We start from the raw sequence: 13,382 nt of genomic DNA, 5'->3' as shown, positions 1-13,382 counted from the left end.
GTGGCGGATGAAAAAAAAAAAAAAAAAAAATACCTCATCTGAAATTCCACGCGTGGAGCATGTACATGCGTTCCGCGAAAAGTCAGTCCTGAGCAAATAACAGTTGGCTGTTAAAAAAGAAAAATAAGATGCGCGACTAGAGAGCTATTTCCGTCGATTGCTTCCGCTGGTGCGTCGATTGATGTTCGCAAGTGCGTAGGTCCCATGCGATGGTCGAGTTGGATCGTGAATCCTAAATTACAAGACGATGTAGATTTTTTTTGCCTCCGGTGATTGTTAAATATACGCGATTTCATTTTGTAAGTTGAATGCTCAATTTTGGGGGTATGAAACATTAATTTTGTGCAAAAATATTGCAAAATTGGTTGTACATCCAACCTGATGTGATTAGGTAATTGAATTAAGTACATCATTGCCACGACCGATGGAGAGGCAGACCGTCACGCGATCCCCAAAGCTTCGAAACATTAGTCTCACGTAACCATCGGCAGAGAAGGCGACTCTTGGAAATCCAATTACTGCGTCTGGGCGTCTTTGTTGCAAGCCAATGCGTACATGTACATGCACAATACTGCCAACAGATTACAATAATAAGACCTTTCCATGCATATATAGTCGCTCGAGTGAAGTACGTTGAAAAAAGAGTGACCTCCCTTTTATTATCTAGTTTTTTTTTTTTTTTTTTTTTTTTTTTTTTTTTTTTTTACTGTAGTATATCTATTGAATCAGAAATTTCGTAAAAATAGTAAGCCATGCATCTTATACTTTATTTTTAGTTTTTTTTTGTCAGACCAAGTCTAATGCACGCAAAAATACTTAGTGAACAAAATAACATTTCCAAGTTCATGAATAATGTTTTTGTACTGATTCCATTAGGATTATAATACTATCTGTGGATAAAAAGTGGTCATTTATGCAGAGAAATTGGACCCAAAACAAAATGTATTAGCATACAACAACATAATCCACTTATTTGTGTAGACAATATTTAATGCAAAAAAAAGTTGTGCACAATCATCGAAAGCGTTATATGCAATCTGCCATTTTTTTTATAACAAAGACATATTTAGGTATGAAATTAGAAAATAGATAAATAAAATTTGAAATTCTACAAATGTTTCTCGCTGAACATATTTGTATAGATACATGAGATGACTATTTGCGTATACTATTTAATGTTTTTACATATGGAATATTGGCATCAACATTTGAACTATATAAAATTTTACTTAATTTTTTGAACATACTAGATAAACGTAATTTGAAAACAATCTTCATTACGAATCTGTCCATTTTAGTACACTAATTGGTAATTGTATCCACAAGAACATGAGGCTCTGCGTGGTTCGCCTGGAAAGCTCACTAAAGCTCTTTAATGTAGGTGCACACTACATTTTTTTCTAACTTCTTAATAAAGTAATAGGAATAAACAAAGTAAAATTTTTTGCTTCAAAGCAACGATTGTATGCTATGTTCAAAACAAAAACATTTTGACAAGTCAAGCGCCAAAGTTATAAGTGGATAATCGTTTTTCTCGTTCATTCGTTCGTGCATACATTAATAGACATCCAAACATACGCACATTCATCGAGTGTGGAATGGGCATGAGTATGGAATGTTGTCCGAAAACACTCGTTGACTCGATGGCGATTCTCTACGTCTGGAATAATTACATTGCGAGTTGAAAACTCGTTTAAGTGCCGAGAGAGTGAGAAGAGACGGGTAGTGGGTGTGCATGTGGCTGGTGGCCGTTTACAGCCCCGGTCATGCTTCTGCAGTGCGTTCCACACTGCTGGATTGTATACCTGTACATTGTATGCAGTAGCGGCATACGTGAGGCTTCCAAGAGCAGCATACGTATACAGGTGACTAGCGCGTGATGTTTGCTAGCTCTACAGCTGCTGCTTCTATTGCGTAATGCCGACTAATTAGTCGGTCGATTATAGAGGCTGAGTGGTTACTTTTGCCTATAATCAACTGATCAATAGCGTAGTTTATACAACAACTGTGTCGCTTCTGGTATTTGAAGAAAAGAATTTCATTGTTTTTTGCCATTTGAAGTGAAACTTCGTTTCGTGTAGGAATGATTGCTTGAATTGACTGAGACGTATTTAAATATTTTTTAGCTTTGGGGACATTCAACACGTTACTGTAATACACAAACGACGTGTTTAGTATATTTAAAAATCATATCAGCAAGAAACTTTCTATTTGAAGTACAACTTCAAATACCGAGTTTTTAGAAAAAGTCATGCATTTAAACAATTTTTACGAAATAAATGAGTCGAGCATATAGTTTAACTTCAATCAGAAACCTTTTCTTCAACGACAAAACACTCTGGTGCAAACTATTTTGAACTCGAATAAAAGCTATTCACCAATAAAAACATCATTGCTTGGATTTCCTTCTTACGATTCCAAACGAGTAGTATCTAAAAGTCGTTGGGGAAATCCAGCACTGGTGTATATAAGTATCTCACGAATCTTCGGAAAGTGCACAAATCACCGGCAAAAAGAGACTCCATGAGAATACCGTATGCATCCTGGCAACCCGATCGATACGTACACCTATACACAAGATAATACGAAGACAAAAGCCTGTAAGTTTGCCGCAGTAGCTAAGGGAGAAATAAGAAAAGCAAGCAATTCTATTTACGATCCATGGCAGCCCCAACGAGTTCAATATAGACTATGCATAGCTTCTCTTTCCATTCTTCGAGACACGCGCGTATATATGTTATACATCCAGAAGAGAGAGAGAGAGAGAGAGAAAGAAAAGAACACTACTTTACGGTATGACAAATCGAGCGCAGTGACACACGATAAGAACATATGGGGCGACCACACAGTAGCAAAGAGTCCAGAGCCCGCGTGCATATGCAGAGGCACATACGTATACGTACAAAGCCGAGCGCGTGGGAGTAAGTGAACTTAAATTCCATATGCACGTGCGTATAGCCGCGAAACTCTCGCACGTATACGCGCTTATACATACGTATACACGCACCAAAGGAGGTATTAATATTAATGTTCCGGGATTTACTACGACATGACTTTCTTACCTACCTTCTGCTCCTCTGTAAGATGTATGCCACTGCTTTATATAGCCCCCCTCCGCCCCCCACATTGTGTGCCTCGTGAGAAAAGCCAGAGGGCGCCACCATATCGTCTGCGAACTTCAGTAGCGCAGGAAACTTGCAGCTTGTACTTCGCCAGATGTCGGGGGTGGAGTGGAGACCTTTGATATATACACTTAATACACAAGAAAGGGTGAGAAGCTAAGTTTGTCGAAGAGATACGTCCGCTGCGGATGACATCTTTGAGCTTAAAACACGCGCTCGTGCGGGTTAGAGTATCGAAGGTAAGCCGATTGTTTTGTTCTCGCTCGAGCGCGTGTGATAAACTTTAGGGGGGCCGTGGGGGGCTGTGGGGGGCTTTCATATTTTATAGATGAGAGGCGGACGAGCGTATACGTGGTCGGAGTGTCACGGAGGCTTATTTATAGACTTATTTATGGACCTCAATGGAGATGTAGTTAAGGGGAAGTATGGATCGCGTTGAGAGGTTTTTTGATGTTGCGGAAGGTTATGGCTGCGAGTAAAATTTTTTTCTAGATTTTTCCCGGTGATAAAAAAGCGTTGGGATAATAATTATAATTTTCTACAGAAATTGTGCACATAATCAAAATTAATATTTTTTACTCTGTATGCAGTAAAATTACTGAAGAGATTTATGGAAATTTTTACCGGAAAATGGTAAAATTTTAATGCCAAACCTGTTGTTATTTTTTTCTTCTTTGGAAGAGAATTTTAACGGTAAAAATTACTGTACCACTTGCAGGAAACTTATCAGGATGTGATCATGTTTATCCTCGCTCTCTTGAAACACAGAGTAAATTTTCACGGCGTATCCCATGTTTTTTGTTCATATCATATCAAGCAGATTTTCGTTGTACGTCAAAGTATTGGAATTCTATACAAAGTTCACTGTTAATAACAAAAACGTAAATTTCGCGTGGTTGGATGAAATCAACGAAAGTTTACTATCCTCTCGAATTATAAATACCACAGTTTAGGAAAATAGTTCGCATCGAAAGAAGAGCGGAATGCGCAGCACCTGAATTTAGCCGTATCGATGAGTCAAAAGCTTTAATAACTATGGCCGATTTGTTTGAATTATTACCGCGCCAAACTCCAGGGGGCTATACTTCTCCTGTTTCATTTTTAGCCCGATAACCCGATGCGCATCAAGCGTATCGACGTTTTAAAGTGGAACGGAAATACCCCGTGAAATAAACCTAAAGGGGTGCTTTTCTACCATTTCACTTGAATTTTCATAATGTACTTTGACCAACACCGATCTCTCATCGTATTTAAAGAAACACCATAGTACGCGATTTAAAAATTTAGAAAAAAATTCCCAAAGAACAAAAACAAGCCGGACAAAACAAACGTAGCTCGATGCACCCGCGTAAAATGGAAGTGTTGCCAGCTGTAGAGAGAAACAAAGAGAGGGCAAACGTTTTCTTTTTATTCAGGGGTGTATGGTGCGCGCAAGTTTGCGTTTATGTGTGGGAAGGGATCGGCCCTGCAGTGTGTATATCTGTTTGGAGCAATCAAACGTGAACATTCTGTTTTCGAACGGACACTGAGATCTTTTTTTTCCCTCGCAGTCTCGCACTCGCTAACAAACAGAGACAAAAGAAATGTGGAAAAAAACTCGCTTTTAGTTCATTGTTGATGCGCGTGGGATCCCATTTTTTTTTTTTTTTTATTTACCGAACGTGGAAGTAAATTCTTTTCGTGTTGTTTTTCTTGTACTATTAAACAGCGGAGAAGGTAACTTTTTAAATGTGTCTGCTGCAGTTAGTTAAATGCTATACGGACTTGTTATGGAGTTTTGACAGAAAAAAATAAATTTTCAGAGTATGAGAATCAAAAGATAGCATTTTAATACTCTGCCTGCCCAGAGTATGCGAAGTGCTTCATTTTTGCACTAGTGTGCAAAGTAATTATTTTACACACTGACCCTTGACTTTATGCACTTGTTGAAAAATAGTGCACGCTACAATAATAGTACTTTGGATTAATTTATACACTTATGTTACACATGTTTGTGGTGACGGTAAAAGTAGGACATCGGATGGTGACCCCAAAGTATACGTTGAAGTTGAACTTCAAGGTCAATTCGTATTTTTTATACATTTATCACACGGCAACCCCTACTTTTGATGAGGGTTTTAGAAAAAATGCAAAATTAACTGTAAATCCGTCACCTTTTGTTAAAGTCGTTTTTTTTCATGGGCTTCCTTGCTGAAATATTTGAGTACCTAATTTAAAATAGTCCTTGAAGTGATCTCTTTTTTCTATACCACCGTAGACTTGAAATTCCGCAAAGACGAAGGGATAAAACATACATGTGTCCCGAAATGATGTGGAGAGAAGAACCGACGTACATGTACGTTAGAAACATTCAAAGCAACGCATTAAACTTAGCTCCGCAGGTACACCATATATGGCCGAAAATCAATCACGGCTATCAGCGCACAAGAACTAACCGCCCACTAGCTCGAAAATCCCAAGTACTATATCCCAACAAACTCTCCACTGTTTGACCAAAAGTTCGGACACCTCGGCACACGTACACGTGTCATAGTTGATGTGCGGTCAACTTGTGCCACTCGTATATGATATTTCAGTCGTTGTCCGAAAATCCGCAGTATAGGTAGTGGTAGTGTGACGGATACCAGTTGCTTTAATTGTTTTAGTTGTTCAGTTGCTCGTATGACTTTTTGCTTGTGTACGCGTATACGCCGCAAGTTTGAATGGCGTGTGTTAATTTTCGGCCCCGAGACGGACGAGCTCGTCTTCGTCTTGAACGCGGTGCAGTGAAAACGTGTGATTTTTGGAATTGAGTTGGAGAAAAGTTACAACTGTTCATTTATTACACTGTAGTACTTTATGGGATGATGAAAATTGACGTTTTAATTAAATGTATCGTTGCAAAGGTACATTGGACTGCGTATAGCTCGCGTTTGTATTGCACGTTGGATGAAATTAATTGAAAGCAGTGAATTACGGGAATGACGTGGATGATTACATTATGGAGCTTTTGTTGAGCATTACATTAACGATAAAGTCTGGAAGACCGTATGGAATCGGTACAGCAGATGCAAACTCGACAAACACTGGTACTTTGTTAGATATGTGGACAGTATAGGATTGTTGATAAATCGGCTTGCGTGGGGTTCAGGCAATTTTAATTAATTTTCGTGGATTATTTTATTTTTCCAAATATTTTGTTTGAACAAATATACGGGAAACGTTTGATCTTTGTGGATTTTGACTGATAAAAATAATGTAAATACAAGTAATAATTTCCATTGGGCAAATAACGTCATTGTCAATGCGTGAGAAAATTATTTTGCTTTAAATAGTGTGGAATAGTCTTTTAGAAAAATTAGTCAATTTTCGCCTTCTCATAGAAGAAGTTCTGGAATTGACAAAAAAAATTACGTCTAAAGATAATTTATAATAAATATTTTTTAAATCTCAAATCGAAGTGTAGGTAATTATTACTAAAAATGCCTGTCTGCAGATGTGTCGTTGTGTACCTAATCAGTTACATATCAAGATTCCCTTGACATAACATTTATTTATGTTTAAGTTATTTTACGAGAAAAATATAAAATATAAGTATACAATTTTTAGTAAAAACACGAATTCAGATGGGGATGAAAAAATATTTGTGTAACTGTATGTGCACTGTATAAATACTTATCGTAACGATATCAAACTTTTTTATTCAAACATAACGTAGAGTGTGCCTGTACCAAAATTACTTTTTTACAAATAAATTTACATTCTCTCCTATTAAGTGGACAAACAAAGTGACTTAGTTTATTCTTTTGATCGAACTAACAAAAAGGTATTGTTAATAAGATGTATAAGCAATTAAAAAATATAGATAGCAATGCAACAGAGCTGATGAAAAATTTGTGCCAATGAATTTTTCATTTTCACTATAGTTTTGCAATAATAGACAAAATCAAGGTATGATTTTTATCTTTAATTCTGATCGCACCCGAACGAATCACACGTTCTGTATACACATCATCAAAAACCTTCCAGTGTACCCTCGACACAAAATAAAAAGAGACTCGTATGTATCAACTTGTTTCAACGATTGCACCTAATTAAAAAAAATTACCATTCATCAAAGCGTCCACAGACGCTCATCTCCCACACCTGTCCTCTTACCTCCAATCGTCCCACCCCCGTCGCATTCCAAAGCGCGCATAGTCCACACCTGCGTGAAACCATCGACCCCCGAAACACACAAATCGGTATACTATAACGCATCACTTGCGAGGAACGAAAGAATAGATACTTGCAGTCGATCGGGCAGAGAGAGAAAAAAAAAAAAAATCTCTCACTCGCGGTAAGTACAAGTTAACCCAGTGCACATGCATGCCAAGCTATGTATATACCTTAAGGAGCAAGTGAGACAGTATTGCTCGCGGTGGCGCGCCGGCGTACACACACACACACACACTGGAGTGTATAAGTCGCCGGTGGTGGGGGGCCAGCGGGGGTCCAGGCATGGGGAGGGCGCAGTTCCGCACTATCCTTCGTGCTGCCAACACGGCTCGCCCGCTCGTGACGGTAAATATATATGTATGTATGCATTGTCGATCGTATCCGATCGTTGTGTTTTGTAATCGTTTTTGCATCAGTGTCGGTAAATTTTTATGCGAAAAATCGTCTTTAGCACGAAGATATCATTTAATGATCAATCGTGCATACTTGTAACGTACAGGTATCGGTATCGTCGTTTTTTTCCTTTCGGAGCAGTGTACACGTTGAAAGAGGCGAAGGTCAACCGGCGAATGCCGTCGCCGTCGACTGCTGTTAGCTAGACTCATATACCTGTATACCATCAGGGCAAAGGAGGTGTGGAGGAGAGAAAGAGCGCGAAACGAGTCTGCCTACCTGCCTACTGTCTTTTTTTGTATACCTGCTGCGTGTACAGTGAGAATAAAAAAAATATATATATACACATGTATCAGTGAGTGAAGAAGAAGACCTTTGGGTGCGCAAGGTTATACTTGAGTTTGTTATCCTTTTTTTTTTTCGTTCATTCTTTTTCCCTGTTTCATTTCGTACACTTGTTGGTTATTCGCTTTTGAATTTCAAACGTTCGCGCGCTCTTGGAGCGATTTTTTCGATAAATCGGTACAGTGAGAGTGAGACCAGTAAGTTCTGATAAATATATAGAGTGTTTTTTAAAAAGAAGAAAAAAAAAGTGCGGTGTACAACAGGTTAAACGCAAAGATGCAGGGGACGATGACGACGAGGATGATCGGCTTCCTGTTGGTGCTGATGGTGGTGTCAAGGTGGGATTTCGTGTGTGCCAAGCAGTCAGTCGACGCGAGGATTCGCGAGGACACCGATTTGTCTCAGGTAAGGGTTTTAAATTGGTTGAGGTGTTGAAATCTTCAATTTGGGGAAAAGGCGGAATTGCAATTGGCGGATTTTGCGTTCGTAAACGCGCTACTGGAGTGTTTGAAAATTCGAACGGGAAGTTCGAAATTGCAAAGTTCGAGCGAGATGCGGCTCTTGTGCGTAATCAAAGTTGGAGACTGTTTAGAGAAAAGCCTGTTAATTATCATCAGGTGCTAAATTCGATGGGGATGAATTTAAGTGATTTGAATTTCAAATACGTTCCAAAGAAATTCGCCAGAGAATAGAGTGAATCAAACATTATGTAACGACTGATCGATGATCGGGAGGACCTTGGATGCGAGGTGGTTGCGAAATAAGCCCTTCGTGCGTGTAGTAATTTTTTTTTTTTTATCAACATGTTCGTTACGATTCTTGTTAAAAGTTTGAAATGGGGCATTGAAGGAGTGGAGAATGGATTGTAAAATTCAAAAAAAAGTTATCGTTTTCTTTTTTCGCAATCCGAGTTTCAGCGCCGGAATATTTATATGAGAAAAAAAATTGGGGGGAGGATTTGTAATTTTAACTTTTTTAGAAGAGAAAGAGTTTGAAAATTTTTTCCCCCTAGGATTATTACTTTTGGATTTCTGTAGTTTGTAACTGTAACAAAATTGTTAGCAAGAAGCCACATGATAGTTTTAATAATTTTGATAGTGAAAACTAGTTAATACTTGTTCGCTCAAATGATACAAAAAACTATTTAATTGCTGCTGCAAGCAAAAAGTCTTTTTTTAAATAAATTTTAATTCGTTGGTCTTACCATCCATACAGTGAATAATTTTGCAATCATTTATACCCGACGTAGTAGATAAATAATTTCTAAGTTTCAAGAAAAATACATCGAACAAAATTTAGTTAGCCCAATTAACTTGAATCGGTTGGTCCTGCCGTATAATACATTTTTTAAATAAGATAGAACAAAAATAAATAGTTTTACTTAATAAATAGAAATATTTTTAACTCAATGAACAATTTTTTCCGTGTGCCAATAAGTTTTCAGAAAAAAGTACAAAAAAATTAATGTTTCATTGCGCGTAACACACACTCTTTTGATGATTAAATTCGGACTTTTGAAACTTCAATCGACGATCAAAGCACGATATATCATACGGAAACAAGCTCGCAAACGAAATTACCGTGTCAAAATGAAAAAAGTTTCGAATCGCTCATTTGCAAAGCTCGGCGATAATTTTCTTTAAAATTAGTATTCTCAAAGCGAGTAGTCGTCGCGAAGTGAGAAAAAAAAACTCATAATAAAAAGGAAAAAAAAAAAAAAAAAAAAAAAAAAGAAGGCACAAGGAATCCCGGAGGAGGGAAGAAGGAGTCGCGTTGTAATTACTGCGTTAACTTTTTAAATTTCAAAGAGCGCGCTCGCGAGCGACGGCTAATTGCGTTTCGCGCTCGCGACCTGTTAGAGCGACCCGATGGGAGATAAATTTTCGCGCCCAACTTTTCTCCCGGGGCAAGCGAGCGGCAATAACAAATTCGCAACTTCCGAGTTTTTTTTTTTTTTTTTTTTTATACACTCTTAGGCTCTTGAATTGTGAAATCACAATTATAGATGGATTTGGCCTCAAATTTCAGATTGGGAATTTTATTCTTCATTTATTTTAAAACTTCATTGGGGTAGATTTTTCAAGATAATGTTTTTCCCTTTCAATAAAATATTTTTCAATGTATGCATACAAGCAAACTCGAGTACTTTTATTTTCCAGCATGCAATTTTGCAAATCAGATCGGTCGATCTTAATTCACGTCTCAATTAAAAAGTTGAGTTGTTCGTTCGTACACTGAGAGAAAAAAATATTTATAAAAATTACCGCACTACAGCACTATAAAGTGGTTGTGTTCTATTTATGAAAGATTTTTTATTGTTGGCAACCTAATTTTTACACTTCAGAAATATGCGCAGTAAAAGTGAAAAGTCCTTAGACGACGTATATAATTAGTTTACAGTGCTAGCACAATTACTTTTATTTTTGATGTGTAAAGTCTTGTTTTTCTCCACGCTCTATACATCATTTTTCTTCTCCTCCGAATTTCGCATGCCAAGCACACGCAAGAAAACGATGAAAGGAGAATTTTAAAACAAGTTGCATGTACTTTTTTTTTCAACAGAAAAAAAGTACAAGTTACAGCAGCACCCATCAAAAGCGCATTTTTCTCGAGCACGTCGAAAAACCGCATTACAATACCACACAGTGCATCGAGAAATTAAAAAAAAATATATATTACTTTAAGGGAAACCAAGATAAAACAATTGGGTTGTGAGATACAACTGGTTAGTTTTTTTATGGGTTGCTGTAAAAAAAGTCTTTATTACATTTCTTGCGTATACATCGCAGTATAAATTAAAAAAACCAATAATTACTTACTGTACGTAATAAACATACCTTAAAGATAAATACTTTTTAAATTATTTTTCAAAATATTTAGGGGATACGGTAATGAAAATTAATGTTTTGTTTTTGGATGCATAGATTGCTTATTATGAACTCACGTGATACATGTCGATGTGAAAATCAACAGTAAAAAACCTGTCCAGGCTTTTTTGTACGAAAAAAAAAAAAAAAAAAAAAAAAAAAACCAATGAAAAACCTCAATGATCAGCGTGCAGAGCAATGAGAGATGGTCGATCAATGTACAATGCATTATGAATCCCCTTTTTTCAGTCCATATCTCTACGAATACATATACATACATGTATGTATTTTTGCTTCTAAATCGTTAAGAATACGAAAACGTACAAAAGACGGGCATTGAATGCTCTTGTGAGTGTATATATATGTATGGGTACAAACGCACGTTCGACGACAAAAGGACTCGGGCGGCATTTTTCACTATACGGCGTGCGCGATAAGCGGCGCTAGCTGGGAAAGGAGAAGGCGAATATACAGAGACTCTCTCTCTCTCTTTTGAGGTCTGTATTGGCTTGAATATTATCGCGGGAGGGCTTGCGATGGGAATTTCAATTTTTAAGGTAACGCGCGTCTTATTGTGGTCGAGTTGAATGCGCGAGCTTTTGCCTGGGTTGAGGTGTGAATTGCGAGGGCCTCGATTGAATAGGGGATTTTCATGCGGTGACTATTATGTCGCGGGAGTTTTGTGCTCGTGCTTGTACCGCGATCTGTATGGCGAGATGATTATTTTTGGGCTTGGATTAAATTTCTTGCGCTTTTTTACGTTACAGATAATGGCTCATTTTACTGGACTCGTAGCTATTGATTTTTAAAAATTTGCGTGTCGAGATGTATTACGAGAAAGGATTTTATTTCACTTTTATAAAGATGTTTTTTTTTTCCTTTCGTATGGTAAACAAAGAGAATAACTTTTGTAAAACTGACATGTTGTGCGTCAATTGTTTCATTACATAAAGCATTGGATTGTTCAAGTAGTAAAGGGTCTACATGATTTCAGATTTCAAGATTTCTCAAATGATTGCATTAGTTTTGAAATCATTTTAAGAATAATGAAGAGCATAAAATTTTATTTTAACTTTCCCTAAATAAATTTGAAAACTCATTATAGTCAGATCTAAATCTCAGAATGATTTTGATCTTGGGATGTTTCTAATACAAAGTTTTACGTAAATATTATAGAGTTTAAGATTACACGTTTAATATGTAATTAATAGCTATAAACTACTATCAAAAAAAGACCTAATTTATTTATAATTCAAAGAGAGATCTGTTGTGGTAAATTACTCAACGTTGCGATTGCATTTTTTTTAAAATTTAGGTAGGGTTTATCATTTTTTGTATATAATTAATTCTGTAAATATCCCTCCAGTAAACGCCATAGATGTAATGGTATTAAAAAATAAAACTTAATATACGAAGGAAAAAAAAAAAAATTCAAAAGCAAAGAAGCTTTTTGACTTACAAATAATCATCCCAATAGAGACGTCACCAATAAAACGTACACCGAGACAAATTGCAGATCTCCCCACCGGCTGACTGACTGTATTCTCTCTCTTACCCGAGCTTTTTTGCAAAAAAAAAAAAAAAAAAATCTTAATACCCCGCTCGTTATGACGCGAACCAGCGCAGTTTCCCTCCCTCTAACGCGATTTTAAATTTCCGCGAGGAAAAGCGCCTCCCCGTGTGCTGCTACGCGGACTTGACAAATACATTTTTAATGGCGCGGTCATTTTCAACTTCGTATTAATCTTGAGCCGTGCTCCCTTTCTCGGACGTTTAGCAGTTATTCCCCCCCCCCTAAGTTAGAGTTGTTGTATCGAGCCTGGAAAGCACATATATTTATGACTTGAGAAAACGTCACGATCGCCCGCGCGTGTTTTTATTCGGCCGACGCGCTTCTAATTGCTCCTAATTCGAAGCTATGAATGACGTGCGTGCGGTACATACATTTTTTTATGGGCATCTGGTTACAAGTGCTTTGGAATTTTTCTGAAAAAATTAGTGTCTTCATTTTTACAACAGAGCCCGAGTATAATCGAGCTAGTACTGGACAAACGAAGTATTCCTATTTTCCAACTACTTGGGAATGAAACACACGAGTGTTTTTTGAAAACTGTATGAAAATCAGTTATTTTTCTACAATATGCAACAACAAATTGTACATGGATACAAATTATCTGATTGTTTGAAACTTTTAAAAAATTATAAAACTGAAGTATTCCTATTTTCCAACTGCGTGGAAATCAGTTATTTTTCTACAATATGCAACAACAAATTGTACATGGATACAAATTATCTGATTGTTTAAAACTTTTAAAAAATTACAAAGCTGAAGTATTTTTATCTTCCAACTGCGTGGAAATCAGTTATTTTTCTACAATATGCATAAAAAAAAAAAAATGGAAAGAAAGTTCTTCATTCTCTCTTTTCCCCGTTAAAAGAAAATTTAATTCTGCCTCCT

General features: G+C 37.0%; 1 protein-coding gene across 2 annotated transcripts in view; it reads left to right on the top strand.

Moving 5' to 3' along the window:
* The first annotated feature begins 7,629 nt into the window (after nt 1–7,629).
* Fas1 (fasciclin 1 Fas1 domain-containing) overlaps nt 7,630–13,382 on the top strand; it is a 328,849-nt gene continuing 323,096 nt past the window's right edge. For both annotated transcript variants that reach the window (XM_089595538.1, XM_089595537.1), the window contains exon 1: nt 7,630–8,462. In XM_089595538.1, the coding sequence (XP_089451664.1) occupies nt 8,334–8,462 (129 nt within the window). In that variant the 5' untranslated portion in view covers nt 7,630–8,333. The remainder of the gene's footprint in view (nt 8,463–13,382) is intronic.

The sequence above is a fragment of the Copidosoma floridanum genome, unplaced genomic scaffold, assembly GCF_036245765.1.
Source record: "Copidosoma floridanum isolate Cflo_tuat_1 unplaced genomic scaffold, Cflo_Japanese_pri ptg000025l, whole genome shotgun sequence".
Lineage (NCBI taxonomy): Eukaryota > Metazoa > Arthropoda > Insecta > Hymenoptera > Encyrtidae > Copidosoma > Copidosoma floridanum.
Note: the sequence above shows the minus strand (reverse complement) of the source record. Positions and strands in the feature narration are given on the sequence as shown.